Here is a 22,829-nt window from a genome sequence, read left to right on the forward strand (position 1 = left end):
GGTCAAACCAGAGATGAGCCTGGCGCTTCTAGGCTTGACGTCTCCCATCTCGATGGCCGTTGTGATGGAAGATGTACAGGCCCGTCCACTCCTTGAGTGATGTGGTTGTCCTGCTCTGCCTGGAACATCAGTCCCGGTCAATGTGACGACGAGAGAATCGGCCTAGAGGGAGACCTCTTGTCGGGAACGTGCAGAATCGACCCAGGGGACAGCTCTCTGGGCCCCCTCTGTCAGGGATCCTGCAGGTGGTTTTCCCGGGGATCCTGTGCGAAGCCGTGAATTCTGCGGGACGCAGAGGCAAACAGTACAAAATCGGAATCCAGAAGCAAGGTGGGAGATGGGAGAAGCTGGAGATCAGTTAACCGGAAAGAGCGGAGACAATCAGAGAAGACGAACCGAAAGGCGAAATCCAGGAGACGGGATCGAAAGGGAAAAGTTGTGTCCGAAAACCGGGAAATCCAACAAGACAAAAAACGTGCACTAGAAAACTCTGAAGGAGGCTTTTCAATAGTGAGCAAGGTTTGGTGCGTGAGGGAACCTTAAATAGTGAAGGGAGAGGGACGTGGTTGGAGAATTGGTCCAGGAGTGAGAGTCTGTGGAATCTGGTGCCTGTGAGAATGTGCTGGGTTCAGTTAGGAATGAGATTGTGAAACAGTTGCGTTTGGGAATGTACAGTAATAGCGTTAGCGAGGGCGAGAGCAGGGCGTGACACCCTCCCGCCCAGCTGCAGCTGATCAAGAGCTCCGGGCTCCTCCAGGACCCCTTTGACCCCTGGCATGCTGGGAGCTGTCGGAAAGCATGCGGACCAAAGGGCTCACCCAGCACCGGGGCTGTGCTGTGCCAGGAAAGAACATGAACACAGCCGCGATGATGAAGGTGGTGACCATGACACACACCTGAGGTGCACCTCCATTCTGTGTGTGGAACTCCCAATAACGGCCGGCCAACATCTCAAAAGTGAAGTGAAAACTCCGACGAATTGTGCCTGACGGTATTTGCAGACTGCACTCTTATTTGTTTCCTTCCCCAGATTAAACATCTTTTCCAAAAATTCCCACGTTCGGGTAGGGAGAGGTCAGCGGTTTCGCGTGTACGTCTTGCGTGGCAGCGCGGCGATAAATTAGGCGTGGTGACGTCACGGGTGAACCGCTCGACGTCAGCGGGGGTGTTGCGCAATCCCAGACGGCGAGGTTCGCCGCGTGCGCCGAGCATCTGGATTGTAGAAGTGCGAACCCGCGCGGGCCGCACTATAGTACATTACTTCCAAAACGCCCCGGGCTCCCCCTAGGGGTTTCACAGCGTCACGGCTGGGTGCCTCGCTGGAGACGCAACTGCTCTCACCCAGCCGTGAGTCTGAGGCTCACGGAGCCTGTGGCTGGAATCCCCCGTGGACGGCCGGCAGTGGGAGTCGGAGCGGTTTCTCAGCTGGGCGGGCAGGGGTCGGCTGGGGATTTCTGGAGCTGGGACTTCTCCGTGTGGCGTCGCGGGGATTTTCAGCTGCGGAGAGAGCGAAGGTCCGGCTGGAGTCGTCAACAAGAGATCACCGGGAAAAGTTTTTGTTGTTGTTGTTGTTGTTGTTGTTGTTCTATGAAGTGGGGTCAGGTTTCGAAGCCTCCCCCTCGGTTTCTGAGGAATGGTGTAAGGGACTTTTTTCGGGAGTCCCGATGGAAAGACCCCTGTGAAATAAAGTAATACGAAACAAGAGACGACTTTTGAAAGTCATACCAACAGAAGCGGGCTGGGGGCCACAGGGGGGCATTCGGACCGTCTGGCCCCTTAGTTAGTAATTCATGAATGGGAGGATTTCATCCCCGTCCTTTCTTCAAGGAAGCCGGTGTGGTTTGTTCCACACTCCCCCCACTCTTGGTGTAAAGAAGCGCCTCCTGCAGCCCTAAATCCACGTTAGTTTCTGAAGTTCTGTGAACCAGACGCAATGCCATGCAGGATTTGAAAAAATAATAATGGTATTAATATGTGATATACGATGTAGCCCCTCAGGGTCATATATATATAAAGAATTTCTAGAGTGATTTTCAAGTTGGATGGCATTCAGATTTCTCCGTGAGGGAACTACAGGACTGTGTGAAAAGCGACTTTCACGGAGTGTTCCTGTGTGAAATCTTCGCCTACCGTCTGTTCTCGCGTCTTTGAAATCAGAGCGAAGCTGAATTCTTCTCCGTGGACGTAATTCCCGTGAGACGGGTTACACTGAGCTCGTGGGGGAACGAACAGCAATAATGAGCCCATATCGCCTTAATGAAATAACTAATCGTCGTTAAACAGAACACGGAATGAGGCAAACGGAAAGGATTTTTTTTTTAGGTTTCTGCTTCTGTCATTCCCGTGATCTTTTCCAGTTGCGACGGCACATCGTTTTAATCGCTTCTTCCTGAAACGCAGCGCGACGGATCTCACGGGGGCAGCCTCGGCGAGCCGAGGAAAAGGAGAGGGGCGAAAATAAAAACCGAAACAACGCGAAAAACAAACAGGACGAGAAGGCGTATGAGTGTGTGTGTGTGCGAGTGAGTGAGCGACGGGGAGAGAGAGAGAGAGAGAGGGAGGGGGGAGAGAGAGATTGATGTCTGGCTGCTGCTCGGACGCGAGTGCCGAGCTTCAGATAGAGGAGGAAATTCAAGACGGATCCACCGCCGTCTTGAGCCCGCAGGTTCAAAGCCAGACGCCCCGACAGGTTTAAGACACCGCGTCTCCCCGCCGCCCCCTCCTCCTGCTCCCTCCGCCGCCGCTGCGCTCGGCTGTCGATCCCCGGACACGGGCGAGCTGGTCGCGGCTGCGGGGCTCCGACCTCTGCGCGGCCACACGGCAGGGCAAGACGGCGGCCGGCGGCGGCGCGGGAAGCCTCTGGACCATGGCCGGCAGGAAGCACCGGGACCAGCAGGAGATCTGCTCGGGGCGGGTGAGGGAGCTGGCCCGGTCCAGGGGGAACAAGCAGTGCTTCGAGTGCGACCAGCCCGGAGTCACCTACGTCGACATCACCGTGGGCAGCTTCGTGTGCACGTCGTGCTCCGGAATGCTGTGAGTAGACCAGGGGAGGAAGGATGCAGAGCTGCTGTTGCCGCTGGTCTTATTTTTTTTATTATTACAGTTACCATGGCTGTTTTTACAGTCTGCGTGCTGTCAGCACGCGTTTACAGCTGACAGAGGGCTGCACATAACTGCGTATGCGAGGCTGTGGTGTCGACGCGGCTCCTCCGTCGCCAGCTCGGAGCGCCTCACAGCCGCTGTCACAGGGAGCCGGAGGCGAGATGAATCATCTGCCCGGCTGTACCTCTGGCGGTGGCTTGACGAGCCTCACGACAGATAGGAGCCCCGGCAGGGCCGTGTAGCGCAGGGGGAGAGTTCACGCCGCGCGTTTTTCCCACTCGAGTTTCGTGTGTGGAACTCTTATCCACTCCAGACCCCGCCGCTTCCCAAATATTCATAAAAAAATATCGATAGACCCCTTACAAAATTAGGACATCCTCACAACAGGTCGCCGTGAGGAGACCGCTCGCTCTAACGAACTGTTGTGGTACTGGGCGATTTTTTTTAAAAAAAATTCTAAATCTTTTTTTTTTCTCGTTGACGTACTTCCTTTATTATTGGGGTACTGTAACTAATTGCCATGACCGCCCCCGCCGTCTATGGTTTATCCGAGGGGACGGGGGTCATGTGACCCCCAGACACGTCTTCATCAGTTAGATTCCGAGTGGAGCGGAGTCCTGATCTCTGGGGACCTCCGCTGACACCTCCGGTTACCCCGAGGCCGTATTACAGCAGGTGTGACCATCGCCCCCGCCGCAACCTTACTAAAGGCGCCGGAAGGGACCACATTTCCCCGGGCTCCTTTTCCCAAACTTCGGGGGCACCTGTGGCCCAGCGGCAGCCGCAGCGTTTGCAACGCGGGGCAGAAACAGGAGGACGGCGAGCCCGGGAACTTTTTAAAAGCCATTTGGCCCCAGGTCAGCTCGCCGCAGGCCGTGCTTTCAGCTGTCGTCGCGTTTCCCTGTTGCGACGGCGGGTGGAATTTGTCCCGAGAGGCCCGCCAGAGAGCCTCGGGCGTGTGTTTTAACCGTGTAATCTGGCGGTTTATGTAACGATCTGGCACCGCAGTCGGAACGTCTTGGCTGTGTCCGCGCAAGAGCAGATGACGCTGCAGCGTGTGTTGGTTTGTTTGTTTTCTTGTTTTGTGTGTGTGTGTGTGTTTGGCAGCGCTGTTCAGCCCTAATCGGTTCATGTGTTTCTCATTCTAAACCCGCTCTGGCCCAGACCTGTTACTCCGTCTCTTATCTTAAAGTGGCACCAAACATGACCTCTGCTTGGTGCCTCTTTGCAAACGAGCCCCTGTCGACTCGACAGCTCATGCGTGGGCTCTCCATCGTTTCGGACACTTCTCTCTTGGGACAGTTCTTTCCTGCTTAATGAATCTTCGACCCCCCCCACCTCTTCCCTTCTCTGGTTACTTTAAACTCCTTAACCCTCAGAGACACATCCAGCAATTTCCCGAAGAACCTCAGCGAATCTGCTCAAGACGAGAGCTGGGCAGCCCTTTGCAGACCGCCAACACGTGCAAGACAGTGAGCCCTTTTCCAGATCTGAACACTCCACCTGCCTAATGCAGGGCCGCGGGGGAACGGGAGCCTGTCCCAGCAGGCAATGGGCACAAGGCAGGGCACACCCTGTGCGGGACGCCAGTCCATCACAGGGCAGACACACACGCCGGCACAAACACACCCTCACACCAGGGCCGCTATTCCCAGGAGCCAGTTAACCTCCCGGCATGTCTTTGGACATGAGGTGGGAGGAAACCCATGTGAACACGGGGAGAACATGCAAACTCCACACAGACAGGACCCCAGGACCCCAGGCCTGCAAGGCAGCAAAGCTCGCCACTGTGCCTCCCGGCCACCCCCTAATTAATCCCAGTTTCATGACTGAGATCGGAGCTCCTGTTGGAAAACCCGAATCAAATCCCCACGGAAGCTATTCCAGACTATAAAGGTTCGGGTATTTTAACCCATCTTATCTTTTGGGGTTTTTTTCTACCAGGAGGGGGCTGAACCCCCCCCACCGGGTGAAGTCCATCTCCATGACGACCTTCTCTCAACAGGAGGTGGAATTCCTACAGTGCCATGGAAACGAAGTGAGTGAGGATGTCTGATTGGTTGGTGACTGAGGGATGGGATGAAGGGGGTTGGGTTAATAATAATGATGATGATAATAATAATAAAAATTCCTGACACTTATATAGCGCTTTCCTGGACACTCAACTCAAAGTGCTTTACAATTAATGGGGATCCCCTTCACCACCACCAGTGTGCAGCCCCACCTGGATGATGTGCCAGTACTCTCCCCACACACCAGCTCTCAGTGGGGAGGAGAACAGAGTGATGAAGCCAGTTCAGAGAGGGGGGTTATTAGGAGGCCATGATTGGTAAAGACCAGGGGGAAGTTTGCCCAGGACACCAGGGTTACACCCCTACTCTTTTCAAGAAACACCCTGGGATTTGTAATGACCACAGAGAAATACTGTAGGACCTCGGTTTTACGTCTCATCCGAAGGACGGCACCTTTTTACAGTATAGTGTCCCCGTCACTATACTGGGGCATTAGGACCCACACAGACTGCAGGGTGAGCGCCCCCTGCTGGCCCCACTAACACCAGTTAGTGTTAGCAGTAAAAGAAGATCCCAGGAGGTTTCCTATCCAGGTACTGACCAGGTTCACACCTGCTGAACTTCAGTGGACTACCAGGGTGATATGGCTGCTGTAGTTGTATTTTCATACTAATTTGTAGTGTTCAGTTTAATATTTTTTCAATTGCGCTTGTGTCTTCAGTTTGCCTTGGTAAACGTCCCTGGTGGAGCCAGTGATGGCATCACAGTGGTTACTGTAAGATCACGGTTTTGATCTGGCAGCTGTTTGGATTATTGAACTACTGTAGGTCTGCTGAACAACGGAGAGACAGACTGAGGAAGTAACTAAGATTCCAAATCATCCCCTTCGCTGTGAAGCAACACGAGTGTTAGACTACAGTTAGGTAACTGCGAGGCCTGGTCAAGAGGCTCCTGGGTGGCTTGGTGCTGTAGAGGGCAGTGCTCACAGGGCAGATTGACCCTCTAGCCCGGCAGACCGGGGTCCAGCGTTGGCCAAGTACGAGTACGAGTTTGAGGATGGGGGGGGGTTAATGGAGTGAGGGCCTCACAATTGGGGTGGCCATATTTCCCCAAGATGAAAGCAGGGCGTGTGTCTGTGTGTGTGTGCCCTGTGAGGGACTGGCATACAAGGGTGCATCCCTCCTTTACTCCCGTTGCTTGCTGGGATAGGCTCCGGCTCTCCCACGGCCCTGAATCGGAAGAAGTGGTTAGAAAATGGATGGATGGATGGATGGAAGACAGGACGCCTGGGTTTGCTGCTTTTTCTGTGAGAGGGAAATCACCTCATAGGCGTCAGACAAGAGAGGCACATGTGACTATTACCGTGTCTAGAATACTGCCATTCCAGGACTTGGATCTCACCGGCGCGTTGACTAATGCATTGACCCTTAGTTGTTAAAATTGCTCATGAGCTCTCCAAAAAGTGAGGATTCGTTTAAAAAAAAAAAGATTTAGAAAGCAATCGAATGCAGCTCTCTCATGCCGGTCTGCATTTAGCAGGGTTGAGCCACATTACTTCATGCTGGGGAATCCCTTTTGGCAGAGACAGAATCTGCATTATCGACAGCCGGTGACAGATAGCAGACAGCGACACACGCTGAACTCCCACCCCAGGCAAAATTGTTGTCTGCCGCAAAGTCAGTTTTTCCATGCAACAGGGAGTAAAAATGCTATTTTATTATAGTTTTGCTAAAACCTGCCATTTTGCAGCAAGACTTTTACTGCCTCCCCCATCAGGACAGAACAGTTGTACTATCCTGTTGCCGTAGCCCAGTTCTGTACTAGGACTGTTCTGTTGTGCTTTTACAATTGGAACCTAGTTGTAACAGAACAAGAAAGAGGTTTATTCCATGCTGAAAAGGGAAGAAAGAAAAGACAACGTTTCGGCCGTGGAGCCTTCTTCTGGTGTGAGAGAGCCAGGGAAGTCAGCAGAGATTATACGGCGTAGGAGAAAATGGTTGTAACAGTTGTAACAGGACTATCCTAATATATTGCTCTAGAAGCTTCATATGATAAAATTGATAGTTGTTCTGCTTTTTTACTATGGATTTCCATTGTGGCGCAACATCTTTACAAGACCCCCTGAGGGAGCAGGGTTCAGAATAAAGCGCTGGGCGATGGGAGGGCTTGTGGGTCAGAGGTCAAGGGCTGGGTGAGGCCCTCCTGCCTCTCTCTCTCTCTGAGTCGCAGGGCACGACTGGGAGTCACCGGGGGGCGTGGTGTGGCGTGAGGCGGAACAGGGCTCGCCCGCATTCCTGCTGCAGGGGGTGGCGGTGCAACCAGTTGGGTGACCAGCCCCCACCCCCCGGGAGATCTGGTTGAACTGAAACGCGCCCCCCCCATGCTGTTCCACCTGTCTCTGCCGGCTGGCCCCGTCTCCTCTCTTCACCTCCTTATCAGGGCTCGCCGTCGGAAACCGAGAGTTTTTGTTGGCGCGGGTGTTCAGTCAGGATCCTTGCGGAACCAGAAACTCCAGGTTTTTGCTCCTCCTGAGCCCTGACTGACTTTACCACACCCTGAGCCGAGCCCAGATCACCCAGCTCGCTGATCGCAGGCTTTTAGTCTCTTAGAAAGCTCTTGGGGTCTTCAGCGGATTGGGGTTCCCTTGGGGTGTGTACAAGCGCAGTATTAGGGGTCGTGCTTGGGGGGGATGGCCCACACATGCAGGAGAAGTCGATAGGTTTGGTCTCAGAAAGGGACCAGAGATTTTTCTCTAGATCTAACCTTGACCCTCAAATTTATAACGGCTTCCCCTCTTCTTGGAGATCAGTATTGTACTGAATGTCTTTGACCCCTCCCAACCCCCAATACGAAAACTAGCCCACACCTTGGTGGTGTGAGTCAGGGGTTCCCTATCTAGCTCTTGGGAAACCCCCCACACCTGGGTGCGAACCCAGCTCGGCAAGATCTTGTTCTGCACAAAGGCTGTAGAGACTGTAAATTACTCAAACGTTAAAAGCAGCCCTTCTGCATGTTAAGCGAATAGAACCATGCAAGGAGTTCACATGCAACTTATTCTAAGTCCTATTAATGGATTGATTGCTCGTCTGGAACAAACAACAGCAAGTGTGGGGGTCCTCTGTAAGTCCAGGCACACCCTCACAGTTTTAAAGATAAAAAGTATCCAAATTGTCCGGATTGAGATTTTCATCAAGCACAGTGACTGTAGAGAGCTCTCTCTAAAGGTACTGGATACTTCAAGACTGCCATCTTTTACATCTGTTTTAAACACTGGCTTCTTTTCAATGCTTAAACTGCCTGTGTTTCTATTGACTGATAAGTTGTACTGTGCTTCAGGGTAGAAGAGTATAAACAGTTTTACTATAATTATTATCTTCAGTAATATGATCCCCCAAATCCTTGATATTGATGATATCCAAGCGCTTTGAGAAGCCATCTTTAAAGGTGCTATATAAAATAAAGTTTTATTATTATTATTATTATTATTATTATTATTATCATCCATCCATTATGACAAAGCTGCTTATGGTGAGGGTCTGCACCAAGGTGGGAGTATCAGTCTAACACACACAGGTTACACACACACAGTTTAGAGACACCAGTTAACCTAGGCAGCGTACCAGAGCACACAGAAAGCCACAAGAACATGCTAACTCCACACAAACTGATGCCCTGGTCTAGAATCAAGTACAAGACTCAAGAAGCAGCATCACCGGCTCTCAATCCACCATGCTACCAGATTCAAAAGGTCACTTCCACTCACGCTTCTTCCTGTGTTTCCAGGTGTGCAAGACAGTGTGGCTTGCCATCTATGAGCCCAGGCTGGAGGGGGTTTTCGACCCCAGAGACACCCAGAAGCTGAAGGAGTTTCTGCAGGACAAGTACGAAAAGAAGAAATGGTAAGAACAAACCTTGGCACGATAGCACCACAGCAACAAAAAAACAGTCTTTGGGCTCCACAGAGGAAAGATTAAGCTCAGATGTCAGGAGATCCCTGGTTCCATTCTGGACTCTGTCATTAACTGGCTGTGACTGGTCACCAGGAGCCTCCGGGACTGATGGGTTCATTGCCCTTGGCTTTGTGCTCTACAGGTACATTGTGACATGCCCAGGGCATGTGTGATCTCTCAGCTGTCAGTGAGAGCTGGGTCTCTCCTCCAGTCAGTGAGAGCTGTGTCTCTCCTCCAGTCAGTGCTCACTCTGCTGTGATCTCTCAGTGCTGTCAGTGAGAGCTGTGTCTCCTCCAGTCAGTGCTCACTCTGCTGTGATCTCTCAGTGCTGTCAGTGAGAGCTGTGTCTCTCCTCCAGTCAGTGCTCACTCTGCTGTGATCTCTCAGTGCTGTCAGTGAGAGCTGTGTCTCCTCCAGTCAGTGCTCACTCTGCTGTGATCTCTCAGTGCTGTCAGTGAGAGCTGCGTCTCTCCTCCAGTCAGTGCTCACTCTGCTGTGATCTCTCAGTGCTGTCAGTGAGAGCTGCGTCTCTCCTCCAGTCAGTGCTCACTCTGCTGTGATCTCTGTGCTGTCAGTGAGAGCTGCGTCTCTGTCTTTGTTGCAGGCACATCTCGAAGAGCAAGAGGACATCTGTCGACGGGCCTTGGAGCCCCGCAGTCCCACCCCTCACCTCCCCCCAGCAGAGCAGCTCGGCACCCCCAGTGCCCAACACCCGTCCCACCAGGACGCAGGTGAGACATTTGTACCGTAAGGCTGGGCAGCTCTGGTCTCTGAGGGCTTCAGGGTCTTCTGACATTCGTTCCGCCTTCAGCCTTCATTATTTCATTGAAATAGTTAAATATGGATAAGAAGCTGAATCATTCTGAATCACTGTGAAACCTACAGGAACTGGGTCTTCCCATACCTGTTTCATAGCCTTAGACCTGCAGTGAACATTAGGTGCAGCCATTATTTTCACCCAGTGGATAAGACCTCCTGTTAGTGGGCCGGGTGTGGGGGCAAAGGTCATGTCAATCTGTTACTGAGGGCTCACGCCACAGCGTTTTCAAGGATTCAAAACTCACAGGAGGTACAGACTCAACCTAGGGATTACCTCAGGCTCAGCGGTGATATTAGACTGTCTCTGGCACCCTTTGGGAAGCTGCCGGACAAGATTCTCAATCCTAAAAGACTAAAAGTGCAAGGCAAGCCTAAAATGGGCTATGAGTTTTCATTGGCTGAGGAAGTTCAAGTGGGTAGCTGCGTCAGCCTGTTCAGGGTGCAAAGGAACAGGTAAAGGTTTATTCCCTGCTAACAGGAAAAGGGAAGAGGCACAACATGCGGACACAGTTTCGGCTGTAGAGTCTTCTACACACCTGAAGTTAACTTGATGCAAATCCCAGTGTGCCCCAGTGTGTCCCAGTGTATCCTAGTATGTCCTAGTATGTCCTAGTATGTCCTAGTGTGTCCCAGTGTATCCTAGTATTTCCTAGTGTGTCCCAGTGTGTCCCAGTGTGTCCCAGTGTGTCCCAGTGTGTCCCAGTGTATCCCAGTGTGTACTGGTGTGTCCCAGTGTATCCTAGTATGTCCTAGTGTGTCCAGGTGTTTCCTGAATGAAGCCAGCAGTGTTGTACCATCCTCTTCTTTGTCCTTGCAGTCGCAAACACAGCCACCCTCCTGGGAGAGAGGGCCCCCTGTGTCCCCCACCGGCCTGCGCACTGAGGCCTACACCACTCTCCCAAGCCGCTCCCAGAGTTTTCGGGAGTCACCCAAAGGTGAGCCAGGAGCCCCAGAATGCCCTTCTTGTTCTTGTCCTGCACTCAGTCACAAAAAAAGCTTTATGGTAAGGTTCCCCTTACCCTGACATCTGAGTTTAAAGTTGTTGCACAAAGCAGCTTGTAGGGCAGTGAACATCTCACATTTTATACTTCAGGTTTTTAGTACTTAAAGTCTTATTTACCTGCATGTCTTCTGAATAACATAACCTGAAGCGCCAGAAACAATTGCTTAGAAACCCTGTGGAGTCCAGTACACTGACACAGCCCAGTCACAGGGCTCTAGACTCTTACAGTCCCTGTGGAGTCCAGTACACTGACACAGCCCAGTCACAGGGCTCTAGACTCTCACAGTCCCTGTGGAGTCCAGTACACTGACACAGCCCAGTCACAGGGCTCTAGACTCTTACAGTCCCTGTGGAGTCCAGTACACTGACACAGCGCAGTCACAGGGTTCTAGACTCTTACAGTCACTCTGGAGCTGATTGATAAGGTCCAAAGTAGTTTTGTTGTTCGGTATACATTTTGTCATGATAATGGTTTTGTATACGACAGGGTGAGATCAAGTGTCATCCAATTTCTGGAAGCAGAGAACACTTCGAATGAAGATTCAGTCAGTATACCTATATTTATATTCTAAGGAGAGCGTTGTAAAACCCAAGCTCTTCTCTTCTGCTTTCTTTGAAATAAAGGGTTTCTGTGGCGCTTATAGTAGTTGTGTTTTAGCCTGGTGGGAGTCATGTTTTCCATGAAAACAGCGATAGGAGCTGCCAACTCCTGTATGCAATCATGCTCTGCTGCAAGAGCCCTCTTGTGTCATCTCTACTGCCCTCTCGTGGTAGTAAGCCTTTACTACAGGCCTGTTGAACTTGAGAAGTGGACAAGCTGTTTTCAATACACAGCGCAGTGACCGTTTTGCTGCAAAACAAAACTGCTAAGCCAGCATGTAAAATGAGCTGATCTTCCTCACTATGTGGCAGTACTGCTGTACGTATTGCATTGCAAGACTGTGTTGTGTGCGCATACGTGTTAATTTAACAGGCATCTCTCACATTGTTCCCTGCCTTGACGTGCTTTCCTTCTCCTTCCCTGTGTCTCTGCCGCATCACGGTAATTCCATCATGTACCATAGTGAGAACAAGGGACGTCACCCTAACGAGGGGGTACTGCAGTAACAGCATTATCACAGCTGTGCTGGAACCCCAGACAACCTACTGTGCAGAGCAATGGGACGGCACAGGAAGAGTTCAAACCCTTGCGAAGAAGGTTTGGGTTAAAAACTGTTATCTCTGTCCTCTCGCAGACTTGGGATTTCTGTTGTCCGGATCCGATAAGCTCCGTTCTGCACATGCATCCCCGGGAATGGGCCCCAAAAGCCAGGCTCCCGCCTTCCCTGCCCTCCCGCGCCCCTCAGGTAACGGCACCATCCGAACCAGCTGAGCCTTCTCCTGCTTAGCCCACAGCCTTACCTGGGACACGAGCCGGGACCCCACCCTGACTCCCTCCCGCTCTCCTGGTCTTTGCTGGTAGCCCTCCGAATCACCTGGAGGACACATCTGAGTAAACTGCAGTTGTAGCAGACAGACCTAACAGTCTGCTGGGAGTTAGAGCAAATCTTTCGAACCTGGGACCCTGCCACACACAGAAGGCTGCCTTACCCTCCGTCAGCCCGAGTCCTGCCACAGTTACTGTGACTCACCCCTTACCCCAGAACACATAGACAGCCTTGTCCCTCAACCCCAGCCTCTCCTTCCTGCTAAATCTGTCCTTTCCAATTGATCCTAATCCTTTATCCCTAACCGCTAGACTGAGCCCAGCCTTACAGCCAGGCCACACAGGTGTGTACTCCTGTGTCTCCTTCACCAGCAGGGGTTCCAGCTAACAGCAGGTTCTGCAGGACGTGAGGCTGGGGCTTTGGGAGCGAAGCTGCAGAGAAGGAATGTAGTCGCCCTCTGCCGTAAGAGTAGTGGAGGGTGTCTTCGCTTTGTACCCCACCCCCGTCCTTGAACGCCCCTCCTCTCACCCCCTCCAGCAGCACCTCGAAAAGCAGCCTCGCTCGGGGCCTGACCCACGCGTGGCTGTGGTGTCGGTGTGTACCCCTGTGCCCGCGGGGGTGCCCTGTTTCTCACTGCCGCGTCTGCGCCCGCGCTCATGTGTCAGTGGACGCCGAGAGGCTGGCCGTCTGGGGTGAGACCGTGCACGTCTGCTGGATGCGTACAAGACCGGCGCTGACACTACTACTGTGGCGCTTTTCTGCACAGTACTTGCGGGGGTGTGAACCCCCAAAATCCCGGTATAAAGTCTGCCCTGCTTAACACATCCCCTGCCTTAAAATGAGTGACCTGGAGCTCCTGTGTAGCTCCTGGGTCCTGGGTGTGTCCAGTAATTGAGAAACAATGTTTTTTTTAAATCGATCGAAACGTTAACAACAGATAAAAACACGTGCAGGACATGGGAGCTCACTGATTGATCAAAAAGGGGTTAACTAAACAGGTTGTTGAGATAAGAAACTGTCCGACCAGGCTGTTGAAGGTTTTGCACTAGCCATGTGTATCCAAGTAGTACCTTTTTTCCATAAGGACATCAGGACAGTGTCATGCCAAGGAATACACCTGAGAGTAATCTCAGGGGGCCCTCATCTCCGCCCTTCCTCGGAAAACCATATTCTTTATACAGCAGAAATGCCCCATCAGTGCCCCTGCCACAGCCAGCGCCAAAAAAGCTGGCAGCCCCAGTTCCCCAGTTTTGACTCGGCGAGACAAAAGCTCAGGCCTGAATCCGCCTCAGGCACGACAAACCATGTGCCTCGGCCGCACATCAGTCATGCTGTTTCCTCCAGATCTGTGGGTTTGCATTTAATGAAGAAGCTCAAAAGACTGGATGAAAGCTCTCACTGTGTCTTTATTTTCTAATTGACTTTCCAGTGCTCAGAGCAACATCTGGTCTTTTCATGGAGCAGGAGCTCAGCTTTCAGAGCATGTGCCTGACAGGCAGGATATCTTGGATTCTGGTGCCATTCCCATAAGCTGTCAATGACGTCAGGAAGTCTGGGCTCTTGTCTGAAGTCAACTGAATGCAGAGCATTAATAACGCCGATCAGCTACTGCACACTCTACAGAACATCTCAGTTTAAGATGATGTCTCGCTTGCTTGTGGGTTCCTGGATTTGGGGGGGTAAAACGTGGTTCTGGAAAATGAGAGCTGCCCTCTTTCACCTCTGACCTTTGCGCTTCCTTCTGATTGGTCCAGGGCGAAGCGCTTCTTCCTCCTCCTCCTCCTCGACGGGCCCAGGGCCCTTCCGCGCCTTTCCCAGGTCCTCCAGCGTGGACTTCGGCGGACTGACCTCTCCCCAGCAGGCCGCCTCTGGCTCCGCGTTGCCCCCGCGGGACAAGTACGCCGCCCTGTCGCAGCTGGACGGCGTGTTCGCGGAGAATGTGCCAGGCGCAGGTAGGCGCAAGCGGGCAGCGGGGCAGACAGAAAACACCGGTCTCTCAGTCAGGTTGTCATTTTCCACAAGACGCTGGCTGGGTTTTCCAGAAACCTGGCTCTGGCGGGGTCATTACTCCTGATGTACAAAAATGATTCTGGATTTCTTAAGGTTTTTGAGTCAAATGAGAAGAGATTTCCCCTTACAGTGATGACCTGGAGATAACCAGCTCTCTGTAGCTGGATATTGTACTGAAACAAGTGAATTTCATTGCTCCAGGATATAACAACAGTGCCACATCCAGGAATTGTCACCTTCAGCTTTTGTATGTTTATGTCCAGACCCTGATCCACTACTTCCCACTGCTGAAACCAGCAATTATTTGATTCTGTGCCCATTGACAGCGCTAACAGAAACAACTGACCTCTGACTATGTGCTTTGCCTGTTTTTCTCTCGCACTACAGCGCCCCCTAACAGTATGTCTCAGTACAGCAGCCTGTTTAGCAACAAGCTCTCCAGTAGCTCCACCCCAGGAAGGTGAGTATGTTCATCAGTCAGTCCATCTGCTCAGAAACTCACCAGGAATCTCTGTACAGAAACAGTGCACAAGCACAAAGTCCTTCCTGTTCAGAACTGTGCTTACAGTCGCTTTCCTACCCACAGTCCTCTCTGTGTCCGTGTCTCTGGAAAAGGAGATCTCACTTTCACTGTATGTTCTTCTCTCCATCCATGTTGGTGCCCAGCTGTTTGGGGCCTTGCCAGTCCCCTTATGGACCCATCTGGTCACTGTAAAATAAACATTGTCTGCAGGGCCAGGCGTTATGGATCTAAACTATGGCGCCCCCTTGATGTAGATAGAAAACACCAATATAACTCACTGTGCAGCTCATCACCAGGGTGTTACAGCTCTTCTGTACTTGTGACGTTTATAATTAATTAACATCACTTTATTAACCCTGTACAATTTCTTGCATTAGGAATTATCTTTTCGCATACCCCAGCTTGCTCTCCATGAGACACACAGGCACACAGACAGGGAGAGAGCATGGGGTCAGAGCACAGGGTCAGCCATTGTACAACACCCCTGGAGCAGTTGCAGTTAAGGGCCTTGCTCAGGGTCCCACCGGAGTAGGATTCCTTTGCCGGCTGCAGGATTTGAACCGGCAACCTTCCAGCCCCAAGCGCAGATCCTGAGCCTCAGAGCCACCGCTCCGCCTGCAGAACAAGCTGCAGAACAGAATGTTTCTTTGATGATAGTGTCTGACAAAAAGAAAGTCGAATAGTTAGCATGTTGACTGAGTAGATAATATTTTTTTCTAGGCAAATACTCATTTTTGTAAGCAAGCTAAAAAATCTCGTTTTTCTAAGCAAGAGAGATCTGCCTCTTTATTTTCAAAGCCCAGCAGTCCCCATCTGTATAGGGGCCACTGTCTGTAAGGATTGCTTGGTCCCTCTGAAGGAGAAAGGCGAACCTCAGTTGAACGAAATCCGTGCTTTTCCCCAGCTGCATCTGACTTAAAGACGCATTTCATTAAACTATCATTTTTAAGAAGGGGTTTGAAAAGTTGGGCGTCACATTGTAACGGCGCCTCTCTCGTCTGCCTTGTTTGTCGTGCCTCTCCTGTCCTGCAGCTCTCCCGGTTTCCCGAAACCCGTCTCCAGCCCCCCCGTCCTCCCAGGTAAGGCAGAGAACACCGCAGGGGGGTGGGGGGGGAGGAATAAGCAGAGCTTGTTTGTCAGACTGCAGCACCAAAACAGCGCTTCACAGTCACCTGGGAGGTAGATAAATCACCTTTGTAAGACTACTGAAAGTAAGAAGAGGTATGCTCTCTTCAGCCCACCTTCACCGAGCTTCTCTGCTAGTGAACAAGAGGGCACAAGTGGAAACAAGTGGGTTTAAAACTGGGAACTGGAGGTACCGCTTTACACTAAGGGTGGTAGGAGTATGGAACAAGCTGCTGTTGCTGAACAGAAACAGCTGGATCAGATCCTCAGATCAATTCGCTACTAATTACCAGACAGGCCAGATGGGGCGAATGGCCTCCTCTCATTTATAAGTGGGTCACGGAATCCCATGATATAGCATGATAAATGTTTCTCAGGTACAGTTGCTGTTGGGAACCTTAGCATTCCCACTGAAGCACAGGGGAGGCAGTCTCAGAACTGGAGCTCCTCGCCCCAGCAGGATTCACAGGTCAGCTTTCAGCAGTCTGTCACTGGGACTAGGCGCTGCTGGCCACTGGGAGTTTTGTAATCTCTGGGAACAAAAAGCACGTGTGTCCTGCAGCCTGCTGGAGCAAGACCTGCCTGCTCCTCACTCACACACACAATTCCACCGTTCAGTCATGCAAGAGCTTTAACTTCTTAAGTCTTTATGAACTGGGAATTCAAGGAGACTTACAATCCCTCCTGGACTGGGGTGCTCCAGGATCAGGCTTGGTCTGTGAGGACCGATGGGCAGAAACTAGGAGTATAAAACTGGTCAGGCCCTGCCAGCAGTGAGAGTGAAACTAGAAATTAGGGAGATCCATCAGAATTCTTTTTTAATACCTTCAGTTCCCCACATGGCTTTCTTCTCCACAGACTTTCCCAGTCCATTTAGCACAACCCCTGCTGCACAGCCTGCCTTCTCCGCCAGCAACCCCTTCAGCAGCAACAGCGCCCCTACAGGTAAGAACTGGGACAGACACCTGTATTCAGAGGACTGCTTTGGAGTTCCTGTCCTTTCACAGTAAGGGAGGTAATCTTTGAAACAATCTTTGAGTTACACCAGTGTGAGAGAAAGCATCGGAATTGGGCAAATTATAAAGAATGTCTTTAACTAGCTTTGTATTTAGACTGAAAAGAAAGAAGAGAAACAGCAGTACCTAACTTTGCTATTTAAAGGAAGAGCCAGTTTTGACCTGAAAAGGATAGATCTGTTCAAGCATGTGTGACATCAGTGTCTCCAGGCAGGCCTTCATCAAGGCTGTAAGGAGAAAGTGTGTTGCTACGGAGGCCATTTAGGAGTGTTAGTAGTTCATCATTGTTTTCAGCATCTTCTTGGTTTCTGATTTGTACATTGTTCTAACAGGGGATGATTCCAACCGTTTCAGTTCCTCCTCTTCCCAAGTCTTCCCCCATTCAGCGAGCTTCCCGCCTCCGAAACCCCAGAATGCTTTTCTCCAGCAGCCCGCAAGGAATCAGCACGCTAACGGTGAGGTTACTGGACCTCATGAGTGCAGACATTGGCCCATGCAAGGTGTAGACATGGGCTCATGCAAGGTTTAGACATGGACTCATGCAAGGTGCAGACATGAGCTCATGCAAGGTGTAGAGATGAGCTCATGCACGGTTTAGACATGAGCTCATGCAAAGTGCAGACATGAGCTCATGCAAGGTTTAGACATGGGCTCATGCAAGGTTTAGACATGGGCTCATGCAAGGTTTAGACATGGGCTCATGCAAGGTGTAGAGATGAGCTCATGCAAGGTTTAGACATGGGCTCATGCAAGGTGTAGAGATGAGCTCATGCAAGGTTTAGACATGGGCTCATGCAAGGTGCAGACATGAGCTCATGCAAGGTGTAGAGATGAGCTCATGCAGGGTGGGACATGGGCTCATGGAAGCTATACAGTAGGTATGAAAGTCATGGAAGGTGTCATGGTAGAGTCATGGAAGCTGTTGATAAAAGGGGTTGTGAAACATGTAGACATGGACTCATGGAAGGTGTAGATATGGGGTCACAGACCATTATGTACTGGGTCTATTTTTTAGAACTCCAGTCTATAACTCACTGGTTTTCCTGTTCTACTTTGTCTGTAGGTGAGCCATCTCTCCCAGGGCCAAAAACAGCCCCCAGACCCAATGTGTCCATCAACCCCTTCACAGTGAGTATGACTCCAGGTGACACATAGAGCCACATCACTAGTTCTAGAAAACCTTAGCTTTTAGATAAAAAAATACAGCCCATTTCCCAGGTCCATTTCCCCTTTCCTGGAGCGCTGATATTTTATACCTAACCACCAGGGGACAGCAGATGATACATTTTTCAGCTTCAAAGTACTATACCATCTTTTAACAGAGCTCCTGTTTTTCTGAGCTCTTTTTTTTTTTAATCGGTTTCTTTTAAAGATTTTGTATTGTTTAACAGGCACCTTAAATATCTGACTTTTGTCAGTGCTTTCGCTTTGAATGTCACCTGTCCTGAGTGAAGTTGAGAATAATGTATTTTTTGGTCTTTTCCTGGATCTGTGCGCTGTGCCTCGTATGAGTGAAAGAGAAGATTTATTCATAACCCAGATGAAGTGGGAACAAAAATGATCTTATAGCTGAATGAGTTATAAATTATCATTTTCTGAATGTGTGAGCCACAGTCAAAGTTCTACTGTATTCATAATAACATTGCACATAATCCAATTTGTCATAAATAATTAACTGAATTATGGATAAAATGCACGGGGAAAGGGGGTGAAGAGATCTGAAGACGGATAACCCTTTCATATGAGATCGATAATCTCATTCGTGGTCCAGAGCCTGGGGCCTGGGTGCATAACCAGGATGGATGATTCCCAATGATCTGTAACATGGGGAGGGCTCATTGACCTCATTTTAATACAAAGCAGCTACATTACAGCCCACATGTAGAACAGTCTAGGAGGGAAAAGCCGGTGGCAATTCAGTGAATAATTCTTTAGCATCTAATTAGGGGAGGAGGCCAGGAGGCCATGTGGCTCTCGAACACAGGTCACGGAGGTCACTGGCCTCGTAATGTGTGGCTCTCAGCTTTGTAAGTCACCAGGCTTTTGTTGGGCCTGTCCTGTCTGTGGTCGACTGCGGTATCCAGTGCCGTCCTGTATCTCTCTCTGTCCTTTCACAGGGAACCGTCTACCCTAAAGGAAGATCAACCCGAAACCCTTTCATCTGAGGCGAGACTGGTCCCTGTCCATCTTCTCTCCCTCCCTCCGCAGGGATTCGCAAGCTGGAACGGGATATTTTTGGGGAACCAAAAAGGGCGCGCTACCCCCCCCCCACCAAATTCGTCTGAACTGCCTCAACCACGTCGGTGGGGGCACAGGTCAGGCAGCAGGTCATCTCACCACCTCATTTCCTGCACCTCTATGTCTTGGGGGGGCATTGGAAGTAATTCATCAACCCCTGAACTGAGCTATTGATGAGCTGCACCTTCAACCCCAAAGGATCCCAGCGACTTTCACTTATGGGAGGGGGGGCGCACATTGGCCGACATCGAAGTGCAGCACCCACCAGGGAGATTTCCTTGGTCCTGCGCCCCCCCTGCACACACACCTGCTGTAAGACTCCCTGGAGACATGCTGATCACAAAAGGCATTTACACCGCACTGAGTTGCAATCTGCTTTCCCTATCGTTCTTATTAAGACAGGGCAGCAGGGGTCGACAGGCTTTGCCAGTAGTGACGGCCGACAGTAAGTGCTCACAAGCAGCCGGCCGCAGTTTCTCCCGTCCTCCTGTGGGGGGCGTTGTGCCGCCTGCTCTGCCAGCAGTTCCACTGACGCTTCAGGACAGAAGCTGGTGTGCTGCGGTTGTCGCCCCTCCCTGCCCCATCCCCCCCCCCCGCCCCCTGCGACTCGGGTTGAAAAGCAAGGGAGAAGGAACACAGCCAATCACGTGAAGTGACCAGTCTGTCCACCCCCGGGGCTGTTCTCTGAGGTTTATTTCCCCAGAACACAATTTTCCCCAAATCTGCTGAATTCGTTTTTTTGGCGAAAACAATTAAGAGGCCTCATTAGGTGAGGAAACAAAAATGTGATTTTACCATTTAATTTAATTTGCAAGTTTTTGCAGCGGAAGTGCTTCTTCAAGATGCAATACACCATTTGAACAGGTTGATGCTTATTGCTGACAATAATTGCAAACTTTAAGCCTAATCAATATCTGAAGCACTGCTATGGGCTTAAGCGTACGCTGTCTGCATGAAGCTTTGTCTTTGTACCAAGATCAGACCCTACGCTGGCTCTTGTGCCTAACAATCTGTCTTTGGAAGTACCTTGAACAAACACTGGCTATATATGCAAGTGTGCAGCCCTCAGTCCTGCTATAAGGGATACTATGGGAGAGACACAACACCTGGCATGCAACAGAGGTGGCACAAACAAGTACTGCACCAGTACAAGAGCACGGAAGGAAAACTGGGCTGTCCTGCTTTGATAAGGGGAGACTTGTTCCGGAAACAGCAGGAGCGCTGTATCACTCTGTGCTCTGCTTTGCACTGCGGGGAGTTTCAGCATGTGAATTCTTCTGTGGCAAAAACACAGAGCACTGCTCTAGTGCTACAGAGGGGTTCTTCTTAGCCCTGCTTCACAAACTGGCAACAAATATCCCAAAATAAGTTTACCCCCACCCTCAGGCCCCTGAGACAGGACGATGTCTGGGAGATTTCCATCGCCTCCCTGGCCAGCACTGTCTTTCAGCGTTCAATCAAGCAACCATCCAAACCCAACACACTGTTGCCCCTCACAACCCCCTCCGCAGGCCGTCCTGCCACAGGGATGGGATAGAGCTTTGGGGTATTTTGGAAGAACTGGGGTAGAGGTCTATGGAATTTTTTTAAGAACCGGGAATCAGAGAGACGATGCGACATTTCAGACATATGGTCACATTATTTGTATTTCTGTTTAAACCTGGAAGACGACTGATCCCTTGGATCGAGCCACGCCCATCGCTGGACACACCGGGTGAACCCATGTCTTCCTGCAGCTGGCTGCCATCACAGCCTGCCTTCTCCTGGCAGGGTGTTCGGTGGCCTGCTGTCTGAAGACCCCGCTGATCTCTGTACAGCTCCTGGCCAGTTAACGTCAGGCGCCTGTAGATGAAAGCCCATTGCAGTCAGACTAGGTACAGCAGGTGACTGACAAAGTCCACTCCAATCAGGCCTTCAAAACAAACCCCTATCTTTTACAAGAGCACCAACCTGGCTCTTAAAAGACCTAAAAAAAAAAACCGCTTGACGCAGGACGCGGGGTCTCTGCACGCGCATGATGTTGGGACAACCACGGGGATGGAAAAAAAAAAACCTGCCATTTTATTTTTACTCGTTTGGATTTTTTGGGATGTGTAACCCAGATCTCAGGATGCATGTGTCCAGAGGTTCTGTTGAATGTACAGCACTGTTGAATGTAACAGCGAGGCCAAAAACAAGGCCTTGCAGCTGTAAAAATTTAGCAAAACAGGTACAATGTCCTCCAAATGTTCCAGACCAAATGTCATATCCTGCTTTTCTGTATCGCAAAGCACAACAGAGCCCTTGTGTTGTCCTGTTTTGTATTTTTGTTCTACAATAAGACTGCAACTACAGCATACATGTTTACATGCAATTTTATCTAAAGCTCTTTTTGCTTTAAAAATATCCCTGGCAAATATAAAAAAACAGGGATATTTGCCAGGGATAGGGAGCAGAGAATTAGTGAAGACTGATGTATTTTTAGAAACTGGGGTATTATAGCATACATGGATTCTGCAGTCACTGACTGGAGTATTTGCCCCCTCAATTTGAAACAAGGTTTTTCACTAATTTATTGCGTGTAATAAATATTAATCGTTAAGGTGTCCCCATTTGCCAATTATGTCTCTCCTACAGTAAATCAGAAGAGCACACAGCTTACAAACAAGGAACTCAATCAGGGTCCAAGTCGTTCAGTTGCTAATTGTGTTTGATACAAGGATCTCATCAGGCCTGCTCTTGGATCCCAAAGGTATGAACGTAAACAAATAGGCTGTGTGGCTTGTTTTAGACACCCACCACCCTTTGTGTAGTCTCCCTTTCGCTTCATCTTTGGTTCCTCTGCTTCACGTTTCACGGTTGATCTTCTTTCTGAAGAAATGAAGCACGAACCAGTGGACAGCTCTGACTGAATGATCATTCATCTTGGCACGTCTCAGTCAATCCAGTGAATGAACTCACCCAAGACAGTAGTGTTGGCCCTCTGTGTCTTCAGTTAGTTACAGTTATAGCTGCTGGTTGGTATTAATGTACTTCGGCTAATAGTAATAATAATTGTACCAGCAGTTCTGTCACCCTGCAGCTCACCACTAGTAGTCCACTGAAGCTTAGCAGGTGTGAGCCTGGCCCGTACCTGGATGGGAGACTCCTGGGAAAGCTAAGGCTGCTGCTGGAAGAGGTGTTAGTGGGACCAGTAGGGGGTGCTCACCCTGTAGTCTGTGTGGGTCCTAATGCCTCAGTATAGCAATTGGAACACTATACTGTAAAAAAGGTGCTGTTCTTTAAATGAGATGTAAAACTGAGGTCCTGACTCTTTGTGGTCATTAAAAATCCCAGGGTGTTTCTGGAAAAAAGTAGAGGTGTAACCCCGATGTCCTAGCCAAATTTCCCCCTGGTCTTTACCAATCATGGCCTCCTAATAATCCCCCTCTCTGAACTGGCTTCATCACTCTGCTCTCCTCCCCACTGAGAGCTGGTGTGTGAGGAGAGTACTGGTGCATCATCCAGGTGGGGCTGCACACTGGGCGGGGGGGGGGATCCCCATTACCTGTAAAGCGCTCTGAGTGGAGTGTCCAGAAAAGTGCTATATAATTGTAAGGAATTCCTAATAGTAATAAAACACTCC

General features: G+C 50.5%; 2 protein-coding genes across 6 annotated transcripts in view; one reads left to right on the forward strand and one right to left on the reverse strand.

Moving 5' to 3' along the window:
- acap1 (ArfGAP with coiled-coil, ankyrin repeat and PH domains 1) overlaps window positions 1-3,087 on the reverse strand; it is a 40,988-nt gene extending 37,901 nt beyond the window's left edge. Inside the window, exon 1 of one of the 2 annotated variants that reach the window (XM_069186663.1) lies at window positions 2,984-3,087. In XM_069186663.1, the coding sequence (XP_069042764.1) occupies window positions 2,984-2,991 (8 nt within the window). In that variant the 5' untranslated portion in view covers window positions 2,992-3,087. The remainder of the gene's footprint in view (window positions 1-2,983) is intronic. The other variant, XM_069186661.1, reaches the window with a different exon arrangement.
- Window positions 1,676-22,829, forward strand: agfg2 (ArfGAP with FG repeats 2). 4 transcript variants are annotated; one of them, XR_011187916.1, is made up of 14 exons: window positions 1,676-3,033; window positions 5,047-5,140; window positions 8,898-9,013; window positions 9,669-9,795; window positions 10,701-10,818; window positions 12,122-12,232; window positions 14,068-14,265; window positions 14,711-14,783; window positions 15,879-15,925; window positions 16,830-16,916; window positions 17,320-17,442; window positions 18,051-18,115; window positions 19,105-19,302; window positions 21,842-22,829. XR_011187916.1 is itself a non-coding variant. In XM_069186665.1 (14 exons), the coding sequence occupies exons 3-14, from the start codon at window positions 5,087-5,089 to the stop codon at window positions 19,150-19,152; spliced, it is 1,167 nt and encodes a 388-aa protein (XP_069042766.1). In that variant the 5' UTR covers window positions 3,137-3,959; window positions 4,482-4,574; window positions 5,047-5,086; the 3' UTR covers window positions 19,153-21,806. The 4 variants fall into 4 exon arrangements, 3 of the variants coding, with proteins under 3 accessions (XP_069042765.1, XP_069042766.1, XP_069042767.1); XM_069186665.1 differs by lacking the exons at window positions 1,676-3,033; window positions 21,842-22,829 and adding exons at window positions 3,137-3,959; window positions 4,482-4,574 and having other exon boundaries at window positions 19,105-21,806; XM_069186664.1 differs by lacking the exon at window positions 21,842-22,829 and having other exon boundaries at window positions 19,105-21,806.

Source organism: Lepisosteus oculatus, chromosome 3 (assembly GCF_040954835.1).
Source record: "Lepisosteus oculatus isolate fLepOcu1 chromosome 3, fLepOcu1.hap2, whole genome shotgun sequence".
Classification (NCBI taxonomy): domain Eukaryota; kingdom Metazoa; phylum Chordata; class Actinopteri; order Semionotiformes; family Lepisosteidae; genus Lepisosteus; species Lepisosteus oculatus.

What these genes read in the sequence shown, in the direction of transcription:
- agfg2 (XM_069186664.1), top strand. Translation starts at nt 2,867, where the DNA reads ATGGCCGGCAGGAAGCACCGGGACCAGCAGGAGATCTGCTCGGGGCGG. An exon ending in AGTAGCTCCACCCCAGGAAG is followed by an intron (nt 14,784 to 15,878) that starts GTGAGTATGTTC and finishes CCTGTCCTGCAG; the next exon opens with CTCTCCCGGTTTCCCGAAAC. An exon ending in CAGCAACAGCGCCCCTACAG is followed by an intron (nt 16,917 to 17,319) that starts GTAAGAACTGGG and finishes TTGTTCTAACAG; the next exon opens with GGGATGATTCCAACCGTTTC.